The sequence below is a fragment of the Hemiscyllium ocellatum genome, chromosome 28 (genome assembly GCF_020745735.1).
Source record: "Hemiscyllium ocellatum isolate sHemOce1 chromosome 28, sHemOce1.pat.X.cur, whole genome shotgun sequence".
In the NCBI taxonomy this organism is placed as follows: Eukaryota; Metazoa; Chordata; class Chondrichthyes; order Orectolobiformes; family Hemiscylliidae; genus Hemiscyllium; species Hemiscyllium ocellatum.
The window spans coordinates 541,499-569,253 of NC_083428.1; the positions used below are offsets into that span (position 1 = coordinate 541,499).

A 27,755-nucleotide genomic window follows, 5' to 3' on the forward strand; every position below is an offset into this window, starting at 1 on the left:
GGTCAGGCAGCATTTGGGAACAGGAAAATTGATGTTTTGGGCAAACGCCTTCCTGATGAAGGGCTTTTGCCATAAAGTTGATTTTCCTGCTGTTCGGATGCTGCCTGACCTGCTGTGCTTTTCCAGCACCACTCTAATCTTGACTCATTTGCACCCCGTCCACACTAATTTCTCTCTCTCTCGCTTTCTCTCTCTCATACACACATACAGCATAGGGTCATATAGCATAGAGCTGAAAATGTGTTGCTGGTTAAAGCGCAGCAGGTCAGGCAGCATCCAAGGAACAGGAAATTCGATGTTTCGGGCAAAAGCCGAATTCATCAGGAAAATGCCCGAAACGTCGAATTTCCTGTTCCTTGGATGCTGCCTGACCTGCTGCGCTTTAACCAGCAACACATTTTCAGCTCTGATCTCCAGCATCTGCAGACCTCACTTTTTACTCATATAGCATAGAAACAGACCCTATTGTGTCCACACCGACCATGTTCCCAAACTAAACTAATCCCATTTGCCTGCATTTGGCCCCTATCCCTCAACCTTTCCTATTCATGGACCTGTCCAAATGTCTTTTATACATACTCTCACACTCAGACACACACTCTCACACTCAAACACGCTCTCGCACTCAGACACACACTCTCACAGACACACTCATTCACTCTCAGACTCACTTTATCTCACTCACACACACAGACACGTTCTCACTGACTCACAAACAGACACTCTCACATTCAGATACACACTCAGATAGAGACACATTCTCACATTCATACACAGACACACAGAGACTTTCTCACACAGTGAGTCACACACAGAGTCATTCTCGCACATAAAGACACACAATCACTGACACATGAAAACACAGTCAGACACACAGACATACATGGAGAGACACAGAGTTGAACTCACACATTTTTGCTTCTGAAGAAATTATTTAGATGGAATTATTTGGATTGTATTTCCAATTAGAGGGAACTCGCCCATGCTGGTATCTGTGAGTGAGTTAGGGAGCCGGGAGATTCCTAGCCAATAACAGCAGCAATGGAGCAACAAAACAAACGGAAGGAAGAGGAAACACTGAGCAAACCCAGTGCAGCCCACAGCATCCTGGCGGCAGGAAACTTCCTGATCCTGATCCAGCTCCTGCTCCGGAGTGGGTCCCGGTGCTGGGCTCCGGGGGAGAGAGTGCATTCTGTATCTCATCCCCATGCAAGTGCCGAGGCCATTCCAGCCACAGACTGCCGCCTAGCCCACAGCAATGAGCCGGGTCTGGCCGCTGCTGCTGCTGCTGGTTGTGGTTGGCTCGGGGCTATCTCCCGGAGCCCGGGGAAAGCTCGGTAAATGGGAGCAGCTGGAAGCTGTGAAAAGGGGCATTCTGGATTCCCTGGGACTGGCGCAGCCGCCGCTCATCCGCCACCGAGCGAGCAAAGAGGAGGAACAGAACATGCTGCAGCTCTTCCTCCGCCAACACAGCGACAGCAACCTGTCCGCCCGCTCCAGCAGCACCATCCTACAGCAGAGACTAGCCGTCAGGGGTGAGTGAGTGACCCCCAGAGCCGGGGCGGGGGGGCTGACAGTTACCCCCCAACCTGGGGGTGGGGAGGCACTGTGAGAGCGAGACCATGAGCAGCGACAGAGTGGGTGTGAGAGAGCGTGAAGCAGAGAGTATGAGACTGTGTGTGAGTGTGAGAGCATGACCAATGCTGTATGAGAGAGCGTGAGAGAAAGTGTGAGCATGTCCGAATGTGTGTGTCAGAGGCAGTGTGTGAGAGACTGAGCTTAAAAAGGTGTTGCTGGAAAAGCACAGCAGGTCAGGCAGCATCCAAGGAGAAGGAGAATCAACGTTTCGGGCAAAAGCCCTTCATCAGGAATAGACCTGCTCCTCGGATACTGCCTGAAAAGCTGTGCTTTTCCTCTATTCCTCATCTATTCCTCTATTCCTCATGAATAGACCTTTATTCCTGATGAAGGGCTTTTGCCAGAAACGTCGATTTTCCTGTTCCTCGGATACTGCCTGACCTGCTGTGCTTTTCCAGCACCATTCTAATCTAGACTCTGGTACAAAAGGTGAAGTCAAATGAGATTGGGGTGAAAGAATTGGCTCAGTCATAGGACACAAAGGGTAGCAGTGGAAAGATGTCTTTCAGAATGGAGGGCTGTGACTAGTGGTGTTCTACAGGGATCAGTGCTGGACTTCTGCTGTTAGTGGTCAACATAAATGATTTGGAGGAAAATGTAACTGGTCTCATTAGTAAGTTTGAGGATGATACAAAGATTGATTTGGAAGAGCCAGTGTTGGACTGGGGTGGACAAAATTGAAAATCACACAACACCAGGTTATAGTTCCGCAAGTTTATTTGGAGGCAGTAGCTTTCAAAGCGCTGCTCATGAAGAAGCAGCCTTGATACAAAGATTGGTGGAGTTACAGATAGTGAGGAGGATTGTTAGAGGATACAGCAGGATATGGATCATTTGGAGGCATGGGCAGAAAAAGGCATATGGAGTTTAATCCAGACAAATGTCAGGTGATGCATTTTGGAAGGTCAAGTACAGGTGGAAATTATTACAGTGAATGGCAGAACCCTTAGGAGTGTTGATGTGCAGAGGGATCTGGGTGTGCAGATCCAGAAATGACTGAATGTGGCAGCGCTGGGAGATAAGGTAGTTGAAAAGGCCTGTGGCATGCTTGCTTTCATTGGAAGGGATATTGAGTATAAAGATAGATAAGTTACAATGCAGTTTTATAGAAGTTTAGTTAGTCCACACTTGGAATTTTTTTTTATTAGATTAGATTAGATTCCCTACAATGTGGAAACAGGCCCTTCGGCCCAACAAGTCCACACCGACCCGCTGAAGTGCAACCCACCCATAGCCCTACATTTACCCCTTACCTAACGCTATGGGCAATTTAGCATGGTCAATTCACCTGACCCGCACATCTTTGGACTGTGGGAGGAAACCGTAGCACCCGGAGGAAACCCACGCAGACACGGGGAGAACATGCAAACTCCACGCAGTCAGTTGCCTGAGGCGGGAATTGAACCCAGGTCTCTGGCGCTGTGAGGCAGCAGTGCTAACCACTGTGCCATGTGCCGCCCACAGTTCTAGTCACCAGACTACCAAAAGGTTGTGGGCTTTGAGAGGGTATAGAAAAGGTTTACCAGGATGTTGTCTGGTATGGGGGAATTTAGCTTTGAAGAAAAGCTATATTGACTAGATTTGTTTTCACTGGAACGCAGGAGGTTGACGGGTGACCTGACAGAAGTTTATAAGATTGTGAATGGCGTGGATAGGGTGGAAAGTATGAGGCTTTTCCCCCCAAGATGGACAGTTCTATTACTAGGGAAGTAGGGAACACAGTTTCAAAGTTTTTTTGGGGGGGGGAAGTGTTTAGTTTAAAAGAGATGTGCAAAGCATGTTTTCACACAAATGATGGTGAGTCCCTGGAACCTGGTAAGGGCATGGAATGCCCTACCTGCTAACGTAGTCAACACAGCCACATTAGGGAGATTTAAACAAACCTTAGGTAAGCACATGGATGACTTTAGGATAGTGTAGAAGGGCAAACTGAGAATAGTTCACAGGTCGACACAACATCGAGGGCCGAAGGGCCTGTTCTGCGCTGGATTGTTCCATGTTCTAACACATTGCCAGAGGCGGCGGTGGAAGCAGAAAATAGCAACATTCAAGAAACATCTGGATGAATACATGAATAGGAGGGAATAGAGGGATATGGATCCTGTTGTTAGATTCTTTTCCCAAGGTTTTGCACACGAGATTCAATTTGCATACACCAACTTCTGCAAACATTTAAGTTTATTAAAGCTAGTACAAAGTTTGGGAGAAGATTTGTAGCTCGGGTGCTCCTTGTTGTGGTTCTGTTCGCCGAGTTGGGAATTTGTGTTGCAGACGTTTTGTCCCCTGTCTAGGTGACATCCTCAGTGCTTGGGAGCCTCCTGTGAAGCGCTTCTGTGATCCTTCCTCTGGTATTTATAGTGATTTGAATCTGCCACTTCCAGTTGTCAGTTCCAGCTGTCCGCTGCAGTGGTCGGTATATTGGGTCCAGGTCGATGTGCTTATTGATTGAATCTGTGGACGAGTGCCATGCCTCTAGGAATTCCCTGGCTGTTCTCTGTTTGGCTTGTCCTATAATAGTAGTGTTGTCCCAGTCGAATTCATGTTGCTTGTCATCTGCATGTATGGCTACTAACGATAGCTGGTCGTGTCATTTCGTGGCTAGTTGGTGTTCATGGATGTCGATTGTTAGCTGTCTTCCTGTTTGTCCTATGTAGTGTTTTGTGCAGTCCTTGCATGGGATTTTGTACACTACATTGGTTTTGCTCATGCTGGGTCTCGGGTCCTTCGTCCTGGTGAGTTGTCTGAGAGGGGCTGTTGGTTTATGTGCTGTTATGAGTCCTAGTGGTCGCAGTAGTCTGGCTGTCAGTTTGGAAATGCTCTTGATGTATGGTAGTGTGGCTAGTCCTTTGGGTTGTGGCATGTCCTCATTCCGCTGTCTTTCCCTTAGGCATCTGTTGATGACATTGCGTGGATATCCGTTTTTGGCGAATACATTGTATAGGTGTTCTTCTTCCTCTTTTTGCAGTTCTGCTGAACTGCAGTGTGTTGTGGCCCTTTTGAATAGTGTCTTGATGCAACTTCTTTTGTGTGTGTTGGGGTGGTTGCTTGGGGTAGTTCAGGACTTGGTCTGTGTGTGTGGCTTTCCTGTGTACCTTTGTGGTGAATTCTCCGTTCGGTGTTCTCTGTACCATCACATCTAGGAATGGGAGCTGGTTGTCCTTTTCTTCCTCTCTCGTGAATCGGATTCCTGTGAGTGTGGCGTTGATGATCCGGTGTGTGTTCTCTATTTCTGTGTTTTTAATGATTACAAAGGTGTCATCCACATATCTGACCCAGAGTTTGGGTTGAATTTGCTATAAGACTGTTTGTTCTAATGTTTGCATTTCCGAACTGACAGCCAGACTACTGCGACCACTAAGACTCATAACAGCACACAAACCAACAGCCACTCTCAGACAACAACTCACCAGAACGAAGGACCCGATACCCAGCATGAGCAAAACCAATGTAGTGTACAAAATCCCATGCAAGGACTGCACAAAACACTACATAGGACAAACAGGAAGACAGCTACCAACCCGCATCCACGAACACCAACTAGCCACAAAACGACACGACCAGCTATCCTTAGTAGCCACACACGCAGATGACAAGCAACATGAGTCCGACTGGGACAACACTACTATTATAGGACAAGCCAAACAGAGAACAGCCAGGGAATTCCTAGAGGCATGGCACTCATCCACAGATTCAGTCAATAAGCACATCGACCTGGACCCAATATACCGGCCACTGCAGCGGACAGCTGGAACTGACAACCGGAAGCGGCAGATTCAAACCACTATAAATGCCGGAGGAAAGATCACAGAAACGCTTCACAGGAGGCTCCCAAGTACTGAGGATGTCACCTAGACAGGGGACGAAACGTCTGCAACACAAATTCCCAACTCGGCGAACAGAACCACAATAAGCTAGTACAAGCTAGGTGACCCCCTTTGACCCCCCTCTCGCAGACACGTGAGGTCAAGTCAAAGTAAGGCACTGAACAAAGAAAACACATCCCCTTTATTCAGGTCATTTGGTCATGCTAACAGGTGCTCTGACCACTCCCCCACAGTCACATGCCACTGAAGACAACCCCCTCAGTTGCTCACAGGTACGATATTAGGATGAGATCATTCCTGGAGATAATGCTATTGCCCTAATCCTGGGAATCTTTATGTGGATGATTTCCTGACTCAGTTATGTCCCAAGACAATGTAGGTGTGATATAACTCACTTCCGGGGATGGCTAAAAAGCATTTTTGAATGGAAGAGATTGAATGATAATTCAATTTGATAATAGCAGGAGAGGAGTGGCAAATGTCTGTGGAAATGGAGTGGGGAGTCGTTTGCATTCTTGCACGAATGTCATCCCCACCCACTTCCAGAATGTTCGCTCGGTGCAGTTTAACTCTTTAATATTACATTAATGTCCAGAGAGATAGTCCCATTTAATGTTTTAACATTCATTCCTCCCTTTTCTCATTCCATGATAATTCTCCTAAATGGGGGCAGAGAAGAGTCTTAGCAGCTCATTCATAATGATCCCACAGCCCATGTTTAAACAAATTATTGACACACAACATGCAATGATTATAACAACAAAAATTACTAGTCCATGCAGTAAATAGAATTTGAAGAATCTTCCCTTGTGGGAAAAAAAATCGTCAGTAAAGTCCTTCAAATCCACGGTCCTCAGTGACCACTCCATTCCCTCCAAGTCGAGCGGAAACAAGCCAATTCTCCAAAATCTCCTTCAGTAAAGTCCAACCTGAAAACAAAACCCAGTCTGTCCTTGCACACCATTCCATGGAGAAATCTGAATCCTTGGGTAAGGGCAGTCAAAACGTTACAAAACTGACAAGACTTCCATCCTCACGAAGATGCTTCAGATGGAGGATACCAGTGCATCTGAGTGTGCAGTGCAGCAGTCTTTGCTGTATCAGCTCCTGCTCTGCTGTTAAATGTAACAACGCCAACCGGCTGTTGGGATGTTAGTGTGATCAGTGAACCATCATATCCCTTAAATGATCGAAAGATAAGGTAACGCTTACCTGGTTTAATGTCCTCAGGAAGGCAACTGACAAAATGCGCACTGACCTCCTCTTCATTGTTGCTAGCTTCTTCACTTTTCATGCTCATAACTGGGGAGCTGATTGAATCCGTTGGATCAGGCTGTGGAGGGGCAGGAGGTGCTCTGAAGGCTGGCTTTACCTGTGAATAGAGAATGTCTAGAGACAATGTTAGCTGCTTGAAAGTATCTTTGCATTTCCTCTTTCATTCCTTCCTTGCCAAGATGGTTATCAGTATGAAGACAGTCACACATTTAACTTGAGCTTTTTGAAGAAGTAACAAGAAGATTGATGAAGGCAGAACGGTAGATGTGATCTATATGGACTTCAGTAAGGCATTTGACAAGGTTCCCCATGGGAGACTGATTAGCAAGGTTAGATCTCATGGAATACAGGGAGAACTAGCCATTTGGATACAGAACTGGCTCAAAGGTAGAAGACAGAGGGTGGTGGTGGTGGAGGGTTGTTTTTCAGACTGGAGGCCTGTGACCAGTGGAGTGCCACAAGGATCGGTGCTGGGCCCTCTACTTTTTGTAATTTAATCAAATGATTTGGATACGAGCATAAGAGGTACAGTTAGTAAGTTTGCAGATGATACCAAAATTGGAGGTGTAGTGGACAGCGAAGAGGGTTACCTCAGATTACAACAGGATCTGGACCAGATGGGCCAATGGGCTGAGAAGTGGCAGATGGAGTTTAATTCAGATAAATGCGAGGTGCTGCATTTTGGGAAAGCAAATCTTAGCAGGACTTATACACTTAATGGTAAGGTCCTAGGGAGTGTTGCTGAACAAAGAGACCTTGGAGTGCAGGTTCATAGCTCCTTGAAAGTGGAGTCGCAGGTAGATAGGACAGTGAAGAAGGCGTTTGGTATGCTTTCCTTTATTGGTCAGAGTATTGAGTACTGGAGTTGGGAGGTCATGTTGCGGCTGTACAGGACATTGGTTAGGCCACTGTTGGAATATTGTGTGCAATTCTGGTCTCCTTCCTATCGGAAAGATGTTGTGAAACTTGAAAGGGTTCAGAAATGATTTACAAGGATGTTGCCAGGGTTGGAGGATTTGAGCTACAGGGAGAGGCTGAACAGGCTGGGGCTGTTTTCCCTGGAGCGTCAGAGGCTGAGGGGTGACCTTACAGAGGTTTACAAAATTATGAGGGGCATGGATAGAATAAATAGACAAAATGTTTTCCCTGGATCGGGGAGTCCAGAACTAGAGGGCATAGGTTTAAGGTGAGAAGGGAAAGATATAAAAGAGACCTAAGGGGCAACTTTTCACGCAGAGGGTGGTATGTGTATGGAATGAGCTGCCAGAGGATGTGGTGGAGGCTGGTACAATTGCAACATTTAAGAGGCATTTGGATGCGTATATGAACAGGAAGGGTTTGGAGGGATATGGGCCGGGTACTGGCAGGTGGGACTAGATTGGGTTGGGATATCTGGTCAGCATGGACAGGTTGGACCGAAGGGTCTGTTTCCATGCTGTACATCTCTATGACTCTAACTACAATAAATTGTATCTACCTATTTCAACATTCTTAGTCATCTTGAAGTCCATCACTCTGTTCACTGTTTATGACACTATAAAGTTTTATACAATCCATAAACTTTCAAATTGTACTGCCTCAACAGTTCAGTCAATTATAAACAACAATCAATGCTCCTACAGTGAAACCTTGGGAGACCTTATTCAGATTATTCAAAAATTATTTTCTTTTAGCAATCTAATACTTGGCTAATGTGAAAGCTGTCAGGAAATGTATTTCAAAATCTGGAACAGCAAGGAAGCAACAAAATGTTTCCTGTTCTCTAGCCATTTAAGAGACAGTTTCAGTTCAGATTTAAATCTCAAATGTTTGTGGGAAACAAATGCAGAATATATTGAAATAGGTTCTCCAAATGAAATTTCCCAAATAAAACAGTCGGAATTACAATGGCAACGTTGATAGAAATCAACATTCTTTGAAATTTGCAGTATGAACGGGGGCCAATGAAGTCTTAATAATTGACAAAACATAAAAGAGTCGAGTGTGATGCTGGAAAAGCACAGCAAGTCAGGCAGCATCTGAAGAGCAGGAGTTATAGAGTCATAGAGATGTACAGCATGGAAACAGACCCTTCGGTCCGACCTGTCCATGCCGACCAGATAATCCAACCCCGTCTAGTCCCACCTGCCAGCACCTGGCCCATATCCCTCCAAACCCTTCCTATTCATATACCCATCCAAATGCCTCTTAAATGTTGCAATTGTACCAGCCTCCACCACATCCTCTGGCAGCTCATTCCATACACGTACCACCCTCTGCGTGAAAATGTTGCCTCTTAGGTCTCTTTTATATTCTTCCCCTCTCACCCTAAACCTATGCCCTCTACATCTAGACTCTCGCTCGCCAGGGAAAAGACTTTGTCTGTTTACCCTATCCATGTCCCTCATGATTTTATAAACCTCTATAAGGTTACCCCTCAGCCTCTGACGTTCCAGGGAACCAGTCCCAGCCTGTTCAGCCTCTCCCTATAGCTCAAGTCCTCCAACCCTGGCAACATCCTTGTGAATCGTTTCTGAACCCTTTCAAGTTTCACAACATCTTTCCGAAAGGAAGGAGACCAGAATTGCACGCAATATTCCAACAGTGGTCTAACCAATGTCCTGTACAGCCGCAACATGACCTCCCAACTCTGTACTCAATACTCTGACCAATAAAGGAAAGCATACCAAACGCCTTCTTCACTGTCCTATCTACCTGCAACTCCACTTTCAAGGAGCTATGAACCTGCACTCCAAGGTCTCTTTGTTCAGCAATACTCCCTAGAACCTTACCATTAAGTGTATAAGTCCCGCTAAGATTTACTTTCCCAAAATACAGCACCTCACATTTATCTAAATTAAACTCCACCTGCCACGTCTCTGCTCATTGGCCCATCTGATCAAGATCCTGTTGTAATCAAGGTAACCTTCTTCGCTGTCCACTACACTTCCAAGTTTGGTGTCATCTGCAAACTTACTAACTGTACCTCTTATGCTCGCAACCAAATCATTTATCTAAATGAGAAAACGTAGAGGACCCAGCACCGATCCTTGTGGCACTCCACTGGTCACAGGCATCCAATCTAAAAAACAACCTTACACCACGACCCTCTTCTCGCCAGTTTGAGCCAGTTCTGTAACCAAATAGCTAGTTCTCCCTGTACTCTATGAGATCTAACCTTGCTAATCAGTCTCCCATGGGGAACCTTGTTGAACGCCTTACTGAAGTCCATACAGATCACATCTACCGCTCTACCTTCATCAATCTTCTTTGTTCCTTCTTCAAAAAACTCAATCAAGTTTGTGAGACATGATTTCCCATGCACAAAGCCATGTTGATTATCCCTCATCAGTCCTTGCCTTTCCAGATGCATGTACATCCTGTCCCTCAGGATTCCCTCCAACAACTTGCCCACCACCGACATCAGGCTCATTGGTCTGTCGTTCTCTGGCTTGTCCTTGTTACCCTTCTTAAACAGTGGCACCCACGTTAGCCAATCTCCAGTCTTCTGGCACCTCACCTGTGACTATCAATGATACAAATATCTCTGTAAAGGGTCCAGCAATCACTTCCCTAGCTTCCCAGAGTTCTAGGGTACACCTGATCAGGTCCTGGGGATTTATCCACCTTTATGCGTTTCAAGACATCCAGCAATTCCTCCTCTTAATATGGACATTTTTCAAGATGTCACCATCTATTTCCCTACATTCTATATCTTCAATGTCCTTTTCCACAGTACATACTGATGCAAAATACTCGTTTAGCATCTCTCCCTTTTTCTGCGGCTCCATACAAAGGCCGCCTTGCTGATCTTTGAGGGGAGAAAGTGAGGTCTGCAGATGTTGGAGATCAGAGCTGAAAATGTGTTGCTGGAAAAGCGCAGCAGGTCAAGCTGCATCCAAGGAGCAGGAGAATCGACGTTTCGGGCATAAGCCCTTCTTCAGGAATTCCTGAAGAAGGGCTTATGCCCGAAACGTCAATTCTCCTGCTCCTTGGATGCTGCCTGACCTTCTGATCTTTGATGGGCCCTATTCTCTCCCTAGTAACTCTTTTGTCCTTAATATATTTGTAAAATCCCTTTGAATTCTCCTTAATTCTATTTGCCAAAGCTATCTCATGTCCCCTTTTTGCCCTCCTGATTTCCCTCTTAAGTATACTCCTACTGCCTTTGTACTCTTCTAAGGATTCACTCGATCCTGTCTATAACTGACATATGTTTCCTTCTTTTCCTTAACAATCCTTCAATTTCTTTAGTCATCCAGCATTCCCTATACCTACCAGCCTTCCCTTTCACCCTGACAGGAATATACTTTCTCTGGACTCTCGTTATCTCATTTCTGAAGGCTTCCCATTTTCCAGCCGTCCCTTTACCTGCGAACATCTGCCTCCAATCAGCTTTTGAAAGTTCTTGCCTAATACCGTCAAAATTGGCCTTTCTCCAATTTAGAACTTCAACTTTTAGATCTGTTCTATCCTTTTCCATTACAATTTAAAATCTAATAGAATTATGGTCGCTGGCCCCAAAGTGCTCCTCCACTGACACCTCAGTCACCTGCCCTGCCTTATTTCCCAAGAGTAGGTCAAGTTTTGCACCTTCTCTAGTAGGTACATCCCATACTGAATCTGGAAATGATCTTGTACACACTTAACAAATTCCTTTCCATCTAAACCTTTAACACTATGGCAGTCCCAGTCGATGTTTGGAAAGTTAAAGTCCTCGACCATAACCACCCTATTATTCTTACAGATAACCGAGATCTCCTTACAAATTTGTTTCTCAATTTCCCTCTGACTATAATACAATCCCAATAAGGTGATCATCCCTTTCTTATTTCTCAGTTCCACCCAAATAACTTCCCTGGATGTATTTCCGGGAATATCCTCTATCAACACAGTTATAATGCTATTCCTTATCAAAACACCACTCCCCCTCCTCTCTTGCCTCCCTTTCTATCCTTCCTGTAGCATTTGTATCCTGGAACGTTAAGCTGCCAGTCCTGCCCATCCCTGAGCCATGTTTCTGTAATTGCTATGATATCCCAGTCCCATGTTCCTAACTATGCCCTGAGTTCATCTGCCTTCCCTGTTAGGCCTCTTGCATTGAAATAAATGCAGTTTAATTTATTAGTCCTACCTTGTCCCTGCCTGCCCTGACTGTTTGACTCACTTCTGTTCTCAGCTGTACCAGTTTCAGATTGATCACTTTCCTCACTATCTCCCTGGGTCCCACCCCCCTACCTTACTAGTTTAAATCCCCCGAGCAGCTCTAGCAAATCTCCCTGCCAGTATATTAGTCCCCTTCCAATTTAGGTGCAATCCGTCCTTTTTGTACTGGTCACTTCTACCTCAAAAGAGATTCCAATGATCCAAAAATATGAATCCTTCTCCCGTACACCAGCTCCTCAGCCATACATTCACCTGCTCTATCCTGCTATTCCTGCCCTCACTCGCTCGTAGCACTGGGAGTAATCCAGATATTACTACTTTTGAGGACCTCCTTTTTAAATTCCTGCCTAACTCTCTGTAATCTCCTTTCAGAATCTCAACCTTTTCCCTTCCTATGTTGTTGGTTCCAATATGGACAATGACCTCTTGCTGGACCCTTTCCCTCTTGAGAACATTCTACACCTCTCTGAGACATCCTTGATCCTGGCACCAGGAAAGCCATTCATTAGCCCTTCAAATGTCGATTCTCCTGCCCCTCAGAATTCTGCCTGACCTGCTGTCCTTTTCCAGCACCACACTCTCGACTCTGATCTCCAGCATCTGCAATCCTCACTTTCTCCTAGAACCTAAACAGATAAATCTCAAATTCTAATATCCTCTAAAATATTTAAAAATGTGAAAATTAAAATGCACTCTTCTTTGTGTGAAAATGTGCATTACAAACACTGCACCAAAGATATTTTAATATAACACTCTCATCTGGCTCAAGTATGACCACTGACCTAACTGTTTTCTTTAAATAGGCATTGTCGAAATTCAAACACATCAGGGGCTGAAGGCACTCAATCAATTTGTCTCAGGTTACAAGTTTGATAATTTTAAAAAGGACATAGTGTTGTACAATTTCAATTTAAAAACAAAATCTGTCCTATTACATCAACCATAAACCACATTGAATTGTGATCCTAATTCACATAAGGCAAAACAGTTACTCAAAAGGATTTTCAGAACCACTATTTTAACAAACCAAAATATTTAAATATCAAACACTCTCAGGATGGCACAATTTACAGTGAAACTTTCTCCTCGAGCCAAGTATTAGTACAACCTTAATTTCAGCATTTCTCATTTTTTTTAGATCATAAGACATAGGAGTGGAAGTAAGGCCATTCGGCCCATTGAGTCCACTCCGCCATTCATGGCTGATTACCCACACTCTCCCCACAGCCCTTAATTCTTTGTGAGATCAAGAATCTATCAATCTCTGTCTTGAAGATATTTAATGCCCGGCCTCCACTGCCCTCCGTGACAATGAACTCCACAGGTTCGCCACTCTCTGGCTGAAGAAATGTCTCCTCATTTCCATTCTAAATTGACTCCCTCTAATTCTAAGACTGTGCCCATGCGTCCTAGTATCTCTGCCAAATGGAAACAAATTCCCAGCATCCACCTTTCTAAGCCAGGCATAATCTTGTAAGTTTCTATTAGATCTCCCCTCAACCTTTTAACTCTAATGAATACAATACCAGGATCCTGATCAACTCTTCGTATGTTAGGCCTACCATTCCAGGGATTATCCATGTGAATCTCCGCTGGACACGCTCCAGTGCTAGTATGTCCTTCCTGAGGTGTGGGGCCCAAAATTGGACACAGTATTCTAAAGGGGCCTAACTAGAGCTTTATAAAGTCTCAGAAGTACGTCGCTGGTTTTATATTCCAACCCTCTTGAGATAAATGACATTACATATGCTTTCTTAATTATAGACTCAGCCTGCAAGTCAACCATTCGAGAATCCTAGATTAACACTCCCAGATCCCTTTGTACTTTAGCTTTATGAATTTTCTCACATTTTAAAAAAATAGTCCTTGCCTGTAATCTTTTGTCCAAAAGTGCAAGACCTCGCACTTGTTCAGGTTGAATTTCATCAGCCATTTCCTGGACCACTCTCCTAAACTGTCTAAATCTTTCTGCAGCCTCCCCACCACCTCAGTACTACCTGCCTGTCTGCCTAACTTCGTATCATTGGCGAACTTCGCCAGAATGCCCCCAGTCCCTTCATCCAGATCATTAATAAATAAAGTGAACAGCTGCGACCCCCAACCCTGAACCCTGCAGGACCCCACTTGTCATCAGCTGCCATTCTGAAAAAGAACCTTTTATCCCAACTCTGTGCCTTCTGTCAGACAGCCAATCCTCAATCCATGCCAGTAGGTCACCTCAAACACCATGGGCCCTCGTCTTACTCAGCAGCCTCCCGTGAGGCGCCTTATCAAAGGCCTTTTGGAAGTCTAGGTAACATCGACTGGGTTTCTCTGGGTCTAACCTACTTGTTACCTCTTCAAAGAATTCTAACAGGTTTGTCAGGCACGATCTCCCTTTACTAAATCCATGCTGACTTGTTCTAATCCGACCCTACACTTCCAAGAATTTAGAAATTTCATCCATAACGATGGATTCTAGAATTTTGCCTACAACTGAGGTTAGGCTAATTGGCATATAATTGATCCTTGCTTGAACAAGGGGGTTACAACAGCGATTTTCCAATCATCTGGGACTTTTCCTGACTCCAGTGATTTTTGAAAGATCACAACCAACGCCTCCGTTATTTCTTCAGCCACCTCCCTCAGAACACTAGGATGTAGCCCATTGGGGTCAGGAGATTTATCGATTTTTAGACCTTATAGCTTTTCTCGCACTTTCTCTTTTGTAATGGCTACCATACTCAACTCTACCTTTGACTCTCCTTAATTGTTGGGAGATTACTCATGTCTTCCACTGTGAAGACTGAGACAAAGTACTTGTTAAGTTCTATAGCTATTTCCTTATCCCCCATCACTAGGCTTCCTGCATCCATTTAGAGCAGCCCAATTTCTACTTTTGCCTCTCGTTTGTTTCTTATGTATTGAAAGAAACTTTGTTTCATTTGTAATTATCACTGGCTAGCTTACCTTCATATTTGATCCTTCCTTAATTTTCTCTTTGTTATCTTCTGTTTGTTTTTGTAGTCTTCCCAATCTTCTGATTTCCCAGTGCTCTTGGCCACTTTATAGGCTCTCTCTTTTTCTTTGATACATTTCCTGACTTCCTTTGTCAGCCATGGCTGTCTAATTTCCCCCAGCTCCCACCCCAGATAATCTTTTTTTCTTTGGGATGAAATTCTATACTGTATCCTCAGTTACACCCAGAAACTCCTGCCATTGTTGCTCTACTGTTTTCCCCACTACGCTCTGCTTCCAGTCGGTTTTCATCAGTTCCTCTCTCACGCCCCTGTAATTACCTTTATTTAACTATAACATCATTACATCTGATTTTGCCTTCTCTCATTCAAACTGCAGACTGAGCTCTATCATATTGTGATCGCTGCCTCCTCAGTGTTCCTTTACTTTAAGATCTTTTATAAAGTCTGACTCTGAATAGCCTGATCCCTTGTGGTCCCCTTCACAAGCTGTTCCAAAAAGCATCCTGTAAGCATTCCATTAATTCCCTTTGTTTGGATCCACTGGCAACATTATTCACCCAGTCCGCCTGCATATTGAAGTCCCCCATGATCACCGTGATCTTGCCTTTCTGACATGCCCTTTCTATTTCCCTGGTACATCTTGCACCCCTGGTCCTGACTACTGCTGTGAGGTCTGGACATAACTCCTATCATGGTTTTTTGGCCTTTGTAGTTCCTCAAATCCACCCACACAGACTCCACATCATCTGACCCTATGTCATTCAGTGCCACAGATTTAATTTCATTCCTAACTAACAAGGCAACCCCACCCCCTCTGCCCACCTCCTTGTCTTTTCGATAAGTTGCAAATCCTTGGATGTTCAACTGTCAGTCCTGAACCCCCTGCAACTACATCTCTGTGTTGGCGACCACATCATAATCATTCATGATGATTTGTGCTGTTAATTCATCTACTTTTTTACAAATACTATGAGCATTCAGGTAAAGCACCTTAATGCTTATTTTCTTATCCTCATGATTTCCAATACCTCTAGTAATATATTCTAAGTTATCATTCCTTTTTGCTTCATTCCAAGTCTGCCTTGAACTTAAACCCTGCACATGTGCTAACCTGCTGCTTATCTTTCTACTTGACTCCATACTCTCTGTTGCTTTCCCTTTCCCTTCCCCCGACCCACACTATTTATCCTTTTCACCAGAACATTGGTGCCAGATCGGTTCAGGTGGAGACCGTCCCATCGGTACGGATCGACCCAGTTCCAAAACTGATGCCAATGTCCCATGAAATGGAATCTCTCTTTCCCACACCAATCTCTTAGCCACATGTTTACATCCCTAATTTTCTTATCCCTCTGCCAATTAGCACGTGGCTCAGGCAGTAATCTGGAGATTATGATCCTCGCGGACCTGTTCTTCAATTTCCTTCCTAGTGTTTGATATTCCCCAAACAGGTCCTCCTTCACAGCCTTGTCTATGTTGTTAGCACCAACATGGGACCACAACAACTGGATCCTCCCCCTCCCGCTCCAATATCCTTTCAAACCAGTCGGAGATGCCCTGCACCCTGGCACTGGGCAGGCAACACACCATGCGAGACTCCCGATCCGGTTTGCAAAGGATACTATCTGTCCCCCTAATTATAGAATCCCCAATAATACCTACTTGTCTTTTTGTTCCCCCCTCTCGGATGGCCTTCTGCACTATGGTGCCGTGGTCAGCTGGCTCATCCTGTCCAGAGCCTTCTCCCTCATCCATATAGAGAGCAAAAGTCTCATTCCTGTTGGACAAGGTCAGGGGCTGAGGCTTCTCCCCTCCTGAGCTCAGAATCCCCCTCCCTGTCTCACTTACAGTCACATCCTGTTGTTCCTGATCACTAGCTGAATTTGAATTACTTAATCTACTACTTATCTACTAATTAAGTAATTACTGAATTACTTAATCTTTGAAGAGCCTCTGGTCAGAATTCTTCACATTTCAAGATGGAGGAAAAACCACGCACAATTGAGACCCCCCTTAGTTCACCCAAAGATGGTCCATGAAATGGAAAACAAGGAATCAAAAAGATAGAGGAGGTGGCCCCAAAAGGTACATACCAGAGTCGGACAAAAATTAATCACGTCTACAGATTCCGAATTAACCACCATGGCACAGGAAAAAATGCCAACACTGGGCCAAGCTCTGCAAACCCCACACCGCCTGGCACATGCAAAGACAAAAACATCATGAAAACATCCTGACCTCAGTGGAAACCAGACCAAGGAACTCCACCCCACCAGCTGACGAGGCAGAGAAGGCAATAAAGACCAGCCCTACCCCTTTGACAAAATCACACCCACAAAAAAGAGAAAAGCCTCACAGCTGAGCACATGGCACCGCAGTCCATGCTACTCCCCTCTTCCCCAGAAGAAGGACTCTCAGAGTCAGGTTCACAGCAGAAAAACCTCGGACAAAGCCTCCCTAGTAGTCAATGCACTTTCCTGTTGGGATCCAAGCAGAGCAGCTCCACTTTCTCCCCCTGTTCCCAGTAACGCTGTGCCGTCCCAAAAGTACTTCTCAGGGGAGACCTAGGGGATAAAGGCGATACCACCAAATTTAAGTACCACCAAATTTTGTTTAGATATTGTTCTTTGAAGTTCCTGGTCCCTAACATTTTTTTGCTCTGGAGTCTAACACCTTGTGTCTGTAGAGGACTTGAAACTCCCTTCACCCCCGTCGCTTATTCAGTCCACCTGGAAGCTCTGTGTGTGTTGGAATCCCACTGGTGCCACCAAATGTTTTCCCGAGGTTTCGCACACAAGATTCAATTTGCATACACCAACTTCTGCAAACATTTAAAGTTTATTAAATCTAGTACAAGCTAGGTGACCCCCCCCCCTCGCAGGCATGTGAAGTCAAGTCAAAGTAAGGCACTGAACAAAGAAAATACATCCCCTTTATTCAGGTCATTTGGTCATGCTTAGATATTCTGACCACTCCCCCACAGTCACATGCCACTGAAGGCAACCCCCAGTCACTCTCAGGTACAATATTAGGATGAGATCATCCTCTGAGATAATGCTATCTTCCTAATCCTGGGGAATCTTTATGTGGATGATTTCCTGATTCTGTAACGCCCCAAGACAATGTATGTGTGGCATAACTCACTTCCGGGGATGGCTAGAAAGCATTTCTGACTGGAAGAGATTGAATGATGGTTCAATTTGATAATAGCAGGAGAGGAGTGGCAAATGTCTGTGGAAATGGAGTGGGGAGTCGTTTGCATTCTTGCACGAATATCATCCCCACCCACTTCCAGAATGTTCGCTCAGTGCAGTTTAACTCTTTAATATTACATTAATGTCCGGAGAGATAGTCCCATTTAATCTTTTAGACAATAGACAATAGGTGCAGGAGTAGGCCATTCAGCCCTTCGAGCCTGCACTGCCATTCAATATGATCATGGCTGATCATTCCTAATCAGTATCCTCTTCCTGCCTTATCTCCATAACCCTTGATTCCACTATCTTTGAGAGCCTTATCCAACTCTTTCTTAAATGAATCCAGATACTGGGCCTCCACTGCCCTCTGGGGCAGAGCATTCCACACAGCCACCACTCTCTGGGTGAAGAAGTTTCTCCTCATCTCTGTCCTAAATGGTCTACCCCGTATTTTTAAGCTGTGTCCTCTAGTTCGGCATTCCCCCATCAGCGGAAACATGTTTCCTGCTGCCAGAGTGTCCAATCCTTTCATAATCTTATACGTCTCAATCATATCCCCTCTCAGTCTTCTAAACTCAAGGGTATACAAGCCCAGTCGCTTCAGTCTTTCAGTGTAAGGTAATCCCTCCATTCCAGGAATTGACCTTGTGAACCTACGCTGCACTCCCTCAATAGCCAGAATGTCTTTCCTCAAATTTGGCGACCAGAACTGCACACAGTACTCCAGGTGTGGTCTCACCAGGGCCCTGTACAGCTGCAGAAGCACCTCTTTGCTTCTATACTCAATCCCTCTTGTTATGAAGGCCAGCATGCTATTAGCCTTCTTCACTACCTGCTGTACCTGCATGCTTACCTTCATTGACTGGTGTCCAAGAACACCCAGATCTCTTTGTACTGCCCCTTTACCTAAATTAATTCCATTTTAACATTACACTGTAAGTGAAGACAGTTTTAGTATGAAAGAGCAAAATGTGTTGGTGCATACTTGGAGGGCCAAAGGATCTGTCCCTGTGTGTACTGTTCTTTGTTCTGTTCTCTGAATATGAGACATAGGGAAAATGAGTATTAGTCTAACAATGTTATACAGCGTTGACCAAAATGGGAGTAAGCATCTCGAATGGGATCATGAGCTGAAGGTTTGGGGTTACGAACTCCAAGGAAACATTTTATGCCATGGAGCTCTGTCCGCTGCAATCTTTTTATCATTCACTCATGAGATGTGAGCATCACTGGCTGGGTCCGTCCCTGGTTGTCCCTTGAGAAGGTGGGGATGAACTGTCTTCATGAACCGCTGCAGTTATATGCTGTCAGTAAATTCACAATGCTATTAGAGACAGAATTCCAGGATTTAGACCCAGCAACACTGATATATATTTCCAAGTCAGGATGGTGTGTGGCTTGGAGGGGAACTTGCAGGTGGTACAGTTGGATAGATGAATGTCTGGATGGGTACAGCTTCAAAGTCATTCAAGCCTGATGCCACCCAGGACAAAGCAGTTCACTTGATTGGCACCACACCACAATGCTTCCATTCCCTCCACACCGACACTTAGTAATAGCAGTATGTACTATCTATAAGATGCACTGCACAAATTTACCAAAGATCCTTAGACAGCACCTTCCAAACCCATGACCACTTGCATCGAAAAAGTAAAGTTGCCATCACCAATCCTCAGATGAGGGGACAGGCTGAGAAGGAAAATCCTTCGTGGCAACATCAGCCAGTGCAGGAATTGAACTTGTCGCCCTTCTTTTGGAAGGATGTTGCAAAACCTGAAACGGTTCAGAAAACATTTACAGGGATGTTGCCAGGGTTGGAGAGTTTGAGCTATAGGGAGAGGCTGAACAGGCTGGGGCTGTTTTCCCAGGAACGTCAGAAGGCTGAGGGGTGACTATAAAGAGGTTTATAACATGATGAGAGGCACGGATAGAATAAATAGACAAGGTCTTTTCCCCCGGGTGGTGGAATCCAGAGCTAAAGGGCATAGGTTTAGGGTGAGAGGGAAAAAATTTAAAAGAGACCTAAGGGGAAACCCAAGCAAAGAACAAAGAAAATTTACAGCCCAGGAACAGGCCCTTCGGCCCTCCAAGCCTGAGCTGATCCAAATCCACTGTCTAAACCTATCGTCCATTTCCTAAGCATCTGTATCCCTCAACTCCACACCTACTCATGCACCTTAAATCAATCTACCATGCCTGCCTCTACCACCTCTGCTGGCAACAAGTTCCAGGCACCCACCACCCTCTGGGTGAAGTACTTGCCGCGTGTATCCCCCTTAAACTTTCCACCTCTCACCTTGAAAGCGTGACCTCTCATTATTGAATCCTTCACCCTGGAAAAAAGTTTGTCTCTATCCCCCCTGTGTATACCCTTCATGGTTTTGTAAACCTCAATCAGGTCCCCCCTTAATCTCCTTTTTTCTAATGAAAACAAACCTCACCTACTCAACCTCTCTTCATAGCTAACACCTTCCATACCAGGCAACATCCTCGTAAACCTTCTCTGCACCCTCTCCAAACCATCCACATCCTTTTGGTAATGTGGCGACCAGAACCGTACACAATATTCTAAATACAGCCGAACCAAAGTCATGTACAATTTTAGTATGATTTGGCAGCTCTTAAAATCAATACCCCGTCCAGTGAAGGCAAGCATACTATCTGCCTTCTTGACCACTCTATCCACCTGTGCAGCAACGTTCAGTCCACAATGAACCCGAACTTCCAGATCTCTCTGCTCATCAACTTTTTCCAAGGCTCTTCCATTTACAGTTTAGTTTGCTGTAAAATTAGACTTCCCAAAATGCATCACCTCACATTTGCCTGGATTGAACCCCACTGCTACTTTCCGCCCAACTCTCCAGTCTATCTATATTCTCCTGTATTCTTTGACAGTCCCTTATGCTTTCTGCTACTTCACCAATCTTTGTGTCATCTGCAAACTTACTCATCAGACCAACAGTGCCCTCTTCCAGATCATTTATGTATATTGTAAACAACAGTGACCCCAACACTGACCCCTGTGGAACACCACTGGTCACCTTTCTCCATTTTGAGAAACTCCCTTCAACTACTACTCTCTGTCTCCTGTTGCTCAACCAGTTCTTTATCCACCTAACTAGAACACCCTGCACACCATGTAACTCCACTTTCTCCATTAGTTTACCATGGGAAACCTTATCAAATGCCTTACTAAAGTCCATGTATATGACATCTACAGCCCTTCCTTCATCTATCAACTTGGTCACTTCCTTGAAGAACTCTATTAAGTTGGTAAGGCACAATTTCCCCCCGCATAAAATCATGTTGCCTATCACTGAAAAGCCCATTCTTTTGCAAATATAAATAGATTTTATCCCTCAGTACCTTCTCCAGCAACTTTCCCACCACTGACGTCAGGCTGGTCTGTAGCTACCTGGAATATCCCTACTGCTGTTCTTGTGTAGGCGGACAACATTAGCAACTCTCCAGTCCTCCAGCACCTCACCTGTGTTTAAAAGATGCTACAAAGATATCTGTCAGGGCTCCAGCTATTTCCTCTCTCACTTCCCTCAGAAACCTGGGATAGATCCTATCCGGTCCTGGGGATTTGTCCACCTTAACATCCTTTAGCCTACTCAACACATCCTCCCTCCTTATGTCAGGGTGATCCAGAGTAAACAAACATTCATCTCTAATCTCAACATTCATCATGTCCCTTTCCTCAACGAACATTGATGTAAAGTAATCATTGAGAATCTCACCCATTTTCTCAGGTTCGATACACAACTTTCCTTCCTTGTCCTTTAGTGGACCAACCCTTTCTCTAGTTACCCTCTTCCTTCTTATATATGAATAAAAGGCCTTGGGATTCTCCTTAATTCTGCTCATAAAGTTATTTCATGACCCCTTTTAGCCGCTTGATTCCTTGTTTAAAATTGGTCCTACTCTCCCGATATTCCTCAAAGGCCCATTCTGTTCTTAGCTGCCTGGACCTTGTGTAGGCTTCCCTTTTCCTAGAGTCATAGAGATGTACAGCTCGGAAACAGAACCTCCGGTCCAACCCATCCATGTCGACCAAATATCCCAATCCAATCTACTTCCACCTGCCAGCACTCGGCCCATATCCCTCCAAACCTTTCCTGTATGTATACCCATCCAAATGCCTTTTAAATGTTGCAATTGTGCCAACCTCCACCACTTCCTGTGGCAGCTCATTCCAGACACGTACCACCCTCTGTATGAAAAGGTTGCCCCTTTGGTCTCTTTTATATCTTTCCCCTCTCACCCTAAACCTATGCCCTCTAGTTCTGGACTCCCCCACCCCAGGGAAAAGACTTTATCTATCTATCATAACCATGCTCCTCATGACTTTCCTCTTGGCCAGTCGCACGATTTTTCCTATTATTCATGGTTCATGAATCTTGCCTTTCCTATCCCTTGTTTTCAAAGGGACAAGCCTATCCTGCACTATCTTTGAAAGCCTCCCACATATTAAATGTGGACTTCCCTTCAAATAGCTGCTCCCAATCCACATTTCCCAACTCCTGCCGAATTATGATATAATTGGCTTAGGCCCAGTTTAGTACTCTGGGAGTACTCTGGGAGTACTCCCAGACACAGTCCAAGCCCTAAGTTCATCTGTCTTACTCACTATACTCCTTGCATTAAAGCATATGCACTTAAGACCGCCAGTTCTTTTGCGTTCATCTGCTGTCTGCCTACTCTTACCCTTGGGAAAAAGTGAGGACTGCAGATGCTGGAGATCAGAGCTGAAAAATGAGTTGCTGGAAAAGCGCAGCAGGTCAGGCAGCATCCAAGGAACAGGAGAATTGACGTTTCGGGCATTAGCCCTTCCTCAGAAATTCCTGAAGAAGGGCTTATGCCCGAAATGTCGATTCTCCTGCTCCTTGGATGCTGCCTGACCTGCTGCGCTTTTCCAGCAAAACATTTTTCTAACTCTTCCCCTTAGTAATGTTAACTTCATGATCCTGTTCCTTATTGTCTCTAGTTTCCACCTTGCTGTCTACTAGGCTTCTCTTCTGGTTCCCAGCCCCCTGCCACATTAGTTTAAACCCTCCCCAAGAAAAGGAGCAAAAACTCCCCCAAGGATATTAGTTCCACACTGGTTCAGGTGTAGACCATCTGATTTGTAATAGTCCCACCTTCCCCAGAAATGGTCCCAATGTCCCACAAATCTGAACCTCTCCATCCTACATCATCCCTCAAGCCACATGTTCATCCTGCCTATTCTTTCATTTCTACCCTGGCGAGCACATGGCACTGGTAGCAATGCCAAGATCACTACCTTTGAGGTCCTCCCCTTTAACTTCTCTCCTAGCTCCCTGAATTCTGCTTCTAGGACCTCATCTCATTTCCTACTGTTCACCCTCCCCTTTCAGAATGCTCTGCAGCTGATCAGTGACATCCCTGATCCGAGCACCTGGGAGGCAACATACCATCCGGGAGTTCCATTTTCGGCCACAGAACCACCTATCTACTCCCCTCACAATAGAATCCCCTATGACTATGTCCCTACGAGTCGTTTTCCTGCCCTTCTGAACAGCAGTGCCTGCCATGGTGCCATGTTCCTGGCAACTGCTGCCCTCCCCTGGTGAGCCATCTCCCCCAACAGTGTCCAAAACTGGTATACCTATTTTGGAGGGAGATGACTGCAGGGGACACCTGCACTGCCTTCCTACTCTTTCTCTGTCTTTTGGTCACCCATTCACTGTTTCCCTTAGCAATCCTAACCTGCAGTGTGACCAGTTCGCTAAAGGTGCTATCCACGACCTCCTCAGTATCGCGGATGCTCCACAGTGAGTCCATCCGCAGCTCCAGAGCCATCATGTGGTCAGACAACAGCTGCAGCTTCTTGCAAGTGTAAGAGTCAGGAATGTCAGCCACGTCCCTGAGCTCCCACATCAAGTAAGAGGCACATGCCACGGGTCTGGGGTCCCCTACCATTGTAAGCCTTAGCTTTATATTAGCTAATTAAAACAACCAATGCACTTAAATATATGAAAGAAAAGAAAAAACTGTACCTTACAGAGTCCTTTTTTTCTGGTTAGAGGAGGAGGGTTTGCGGGAGGGAGATACTACACGTGTAGGATCGCGGGTTTAGCCACTGTGCAAATATACTAAGTCCTTACCTTCCTGGAAACCTCCTGGTCTCCAGCGTCACCTCCGCTCTGTCTCCCACTGCTCCCAGACAGAAAAAACACCAAAGGGTGGTGTGTGTATGCTATGAGCTACCAGAGGAAGTGTGGGAGACTGGTACAACTACAACATTTAAAAGGCATCTGGGTGGCTATATGAATAGGAGGGATTTTGAGGGATTTGGGCCAAGTGCTGGGAAATAGGATTAGATTAGTTTAGGATGACTGGTCATCATGGACAAGTTGTACTGAAGGATTGGTTTTCGTGCTGTACATCTTGATGATTCTACGACTACCCGCTATTGGTATCACTAACCAGCTGTCCAGGCAACTGAGTTAAACCAACTGAGCAGCAAATACATGGGAATACCACCCTCTGCAAGTTCCCCTCGAAGCCACTCACCATCCTGACTTGGTAATGTATTGCCGCTCCTTCAGTGTCACTGGGTCCAAGTCCTGGTATTCCCTCCCTAATGGCATTGTGGGTAAACCGACAGCACATGACATGCAGCAGTTCTGAAGGCAGCTCACAACTACCTTCTCGAGGGGTGGGGATTAAATACTGGCCAGCCATCGACAGCCACATTCCATGAATGAGATTTTTTAAAAATGCATGCGGGAGAGTGTAAGAGTCAATAAGTATGAAAGGGAAGGCTGGAGTATGAGAGTGCAAGAGTACAAGAGCAAGTTTGTGTGAATTTGGGAGATTATGAATACATTCTCTGAGTGACCATGTGAAATTAAAACACTAAATGTGAGCTTGTGAGACTGAGTGAGTGAGCGAGAGAACGAATGAGTGGCCGGGAGTGATTTAGCAAGGGTGAGAGGGGCGAGTGAGTGAGCACAGTTCAGTTGGAGCTGGAGCTGGCATTATAGAAACCTCACGCTGATGAATGGTGCAGATTATTGACTTCATTAACACTGGTCTCCTCAAGCTGGGTGAGATTTTCTGTGTCCCCCCACTCCCCTGTCCTGGAAGCAGTACATTGTTGAGAATGCACCTGGTCTGGTGCCTTGTCAATGCTGGGAGATGCTTTGCAGAATCAGGAAATGAGCCAGTTGTGACAGAATGTCCCTCTGTCTGGCCAGAGTCTTACTGCAGACTACGGAATGCATAGAACAGTTTGTTTTCTGTTAGTGGTGCCAGTATTCCCTGTAAAAGCCGGTGTGTTATCCCGCCGCTGATAACCTTGGCTCTGACTGCTGTTTGTTTGTATTGCTTTGAATTACTTTTACACCCAATTGTTCTCCCCACAGTCAAAACAGCCAGGGACAGTGGAGCGACTACACATAGAGAGAGACAGTTTACTGGAAAGTACACCCTCAGTATTGCCAGGACTAAGCTCCTTTACCCAGGTTTAAAGGTGGTACGTGCTGAATTAAAATTTCACAAACGTCTCCAAATTGCCCAGCATCTGGAAAAGTTAAATTGCAGTTCAGGAAGGTGGGCAAATGTTTACAGGATTTTGGAGCACAGGAATCCGGGAGGAGAACATTTGGAGCTGATCGATTCCAGAGTCATAGACTCTGGGCCCATCACTACGTTCATTCTCAATGTCCAACCACTTATTCAGCTCTGGGTAGATAGTGGACAGCAGCAAGTCCAAATGCAGCTCGAACTGTCCTCACTTCACCCTGACACATTGCTGCTGAGCTTAATCACAGATTTGAACAATGATCTGAAATTGGAAATCGAGACTGAGGAACTACAAAGCATCAGGAGAGCGCGACGAGCAACAAGTTCAACTGAGGATTGTCTCAGGAGACAGAAGAACTGCTGCAGAAAGTCTTTGCTGGTGTCTTTTAAAGAGATTGGGTGGAATGATTGGATCAGAGCACCAGAGTCCTACAATATGTATAACTGTGTGGGATCCTGCCATGCCAATTACAAACCGGCCAACATGCACGCCATGATTAAATCTGCCATGCACAAGCTCTCTGGTGGAGCCAGACCAGCACTGTGCTGCAATCCTGCTACCTATGAACCAATGACACTGCTACACTATAGCAGCGAGGGCAAGCTCACACTCACAGCCTTTGATAACATGATTGTCACCAATTGTCACTGCTCCTGATATCACTGGCACTCATTCCATCATTATTCACATTGCCCAATAACACGTCGCTATCCACATTGACCAATCACCTGTTGTCATCAGTGTTTACAGTATATTCTCCATTTAAGATTATTACTGGTAACCTGTCAACTTGGATGGAAGATTGAATGGCTGGTAGAATACAGAGAGGATGTTTTTCAAGTTGGCAAGATGTGCCTAGTGGAAAATCACAGGGGAATATGCTGGCCCCTCAATGTTTTCCAAATTATTGCTTTAAATTAGGGAATTGGCCAATCTTCTCGCTATGCTGGTCTGTCATCCCTACACCACGATCTCCTACTTTGTGAAATGACCTTTTATGTGGCACGTTATTCAATGCTTTCTGAAAATCCAAGTCAAACTGCACATTACTCCTTCAAATAATTCCAAGTAACAGCTAAATACAATTGCCATTCGACAAAACCATACTGATTATCCTCAATAAGCTTAAGACTTACCAAATGTACATTTATAACCTGCCTGTTGATCAATTCTAATACCTTCCACATGACAGACATTACACTAACTTGTCTACAGACTCCAGTTTTCTGCCTTCCTTCTTCAATAAAGGTGTTATATTTGCTACTTTGCAGTCTGACAGAGACTTTCCTCAATCTAGAGTATTTTGGAAAACTATGATCAACACATCTACTACCTCATTCGCAATGTCTTTGAAGATTCTACAGTAAGTCCATCAGGCCTCGGAGATTCAATAACTGTACTTCCATCCGTTTGCTCTGTATTGTGTCCCTAGTGATGATAATTTCACTATGTTCCTCTTTTCCTTCACCCTCCGGCTTTGCAGTATTACTGAGACTTTTTGCACCTTCAGTTGTGGAGACAGGAGCAACATTTTATTCATTATGGCACCTTTTCTCTACTAACCTCTATTGACTCCGAGTGCTCACCCTCCAAAAAGTCAACACTCAGTGCTGACTTTTTAGATGTCTATAGAAACTCTTGCTATCTGTTTTTACATTTCTAGCTTCCTTCATGCCCTAAATAATTTGACTTGATTAAAATTTTTATTCAGCTTCTGACATTCTTAACATTCTGACCAATCTTTTGAACCACCTCTCATCTTTGCATAGTTATATGTGTTCTCTTTATGTTTTGATGCTTTCCCTCACTTATTTAGTTAATCATGGAATGTGGCTTCTCCCTTGGAATTTTCCTTTGTAGTAGGAATGAACTTATTCTGAGTATTCTGAAATATCTCTTAAACATCTACCATTATTTCTGTACTGATCCTTGTCTAATATCTCAATTCATTTCAGCTAGTTCACAGCTACATAGTGCCTTTAAGTTTAAAGTATTTGCCTTAGATTCACTCTCCCCCTTTTCAACTGGATTATAATTCAATCACATTCTGATTATTGCTGCCTAGAGGTGCCTCTACTCTGAGGTCAGTAATTAATCTTGTTCACATTGTACAGTCCCAAATCTAATACAACCCACTTTCTAATTGGTTCCAGAATGTGCT

The 27,755-nt window shown here is 44.9% G+C and overlaps 1 protein-coding gene across 1 annotated transcript; it reads left to right on the forward strand.

Annotated features, from left to right (window-relative positions):
- The first annotated feature begins 1,226 nt into the window (after window positions 1-1,226).
- Window positions 1,227-26,642, forward strand: LOC132829135 (inhibin beta A chain-like). Its single transcript, XM_060846462.1, has 2 exons — window positions 1,227-1,535; window positions 25,434-26,642. Exons 1-2 carry the CDS (start codon window positions 1,259-1,261, stop codon window positions 26,249-26,251), a joined length of 1,095 nt encoding a protein of 364 aa, XP_060702445.1. The 5' UTR covers window positions 1,227-1,258; the 3' UTR covers window positions 26,252-26,642.
- The last annotated feature ends 1,113 nt before the right edge of the window (window positions 26,643-27,755 follow it).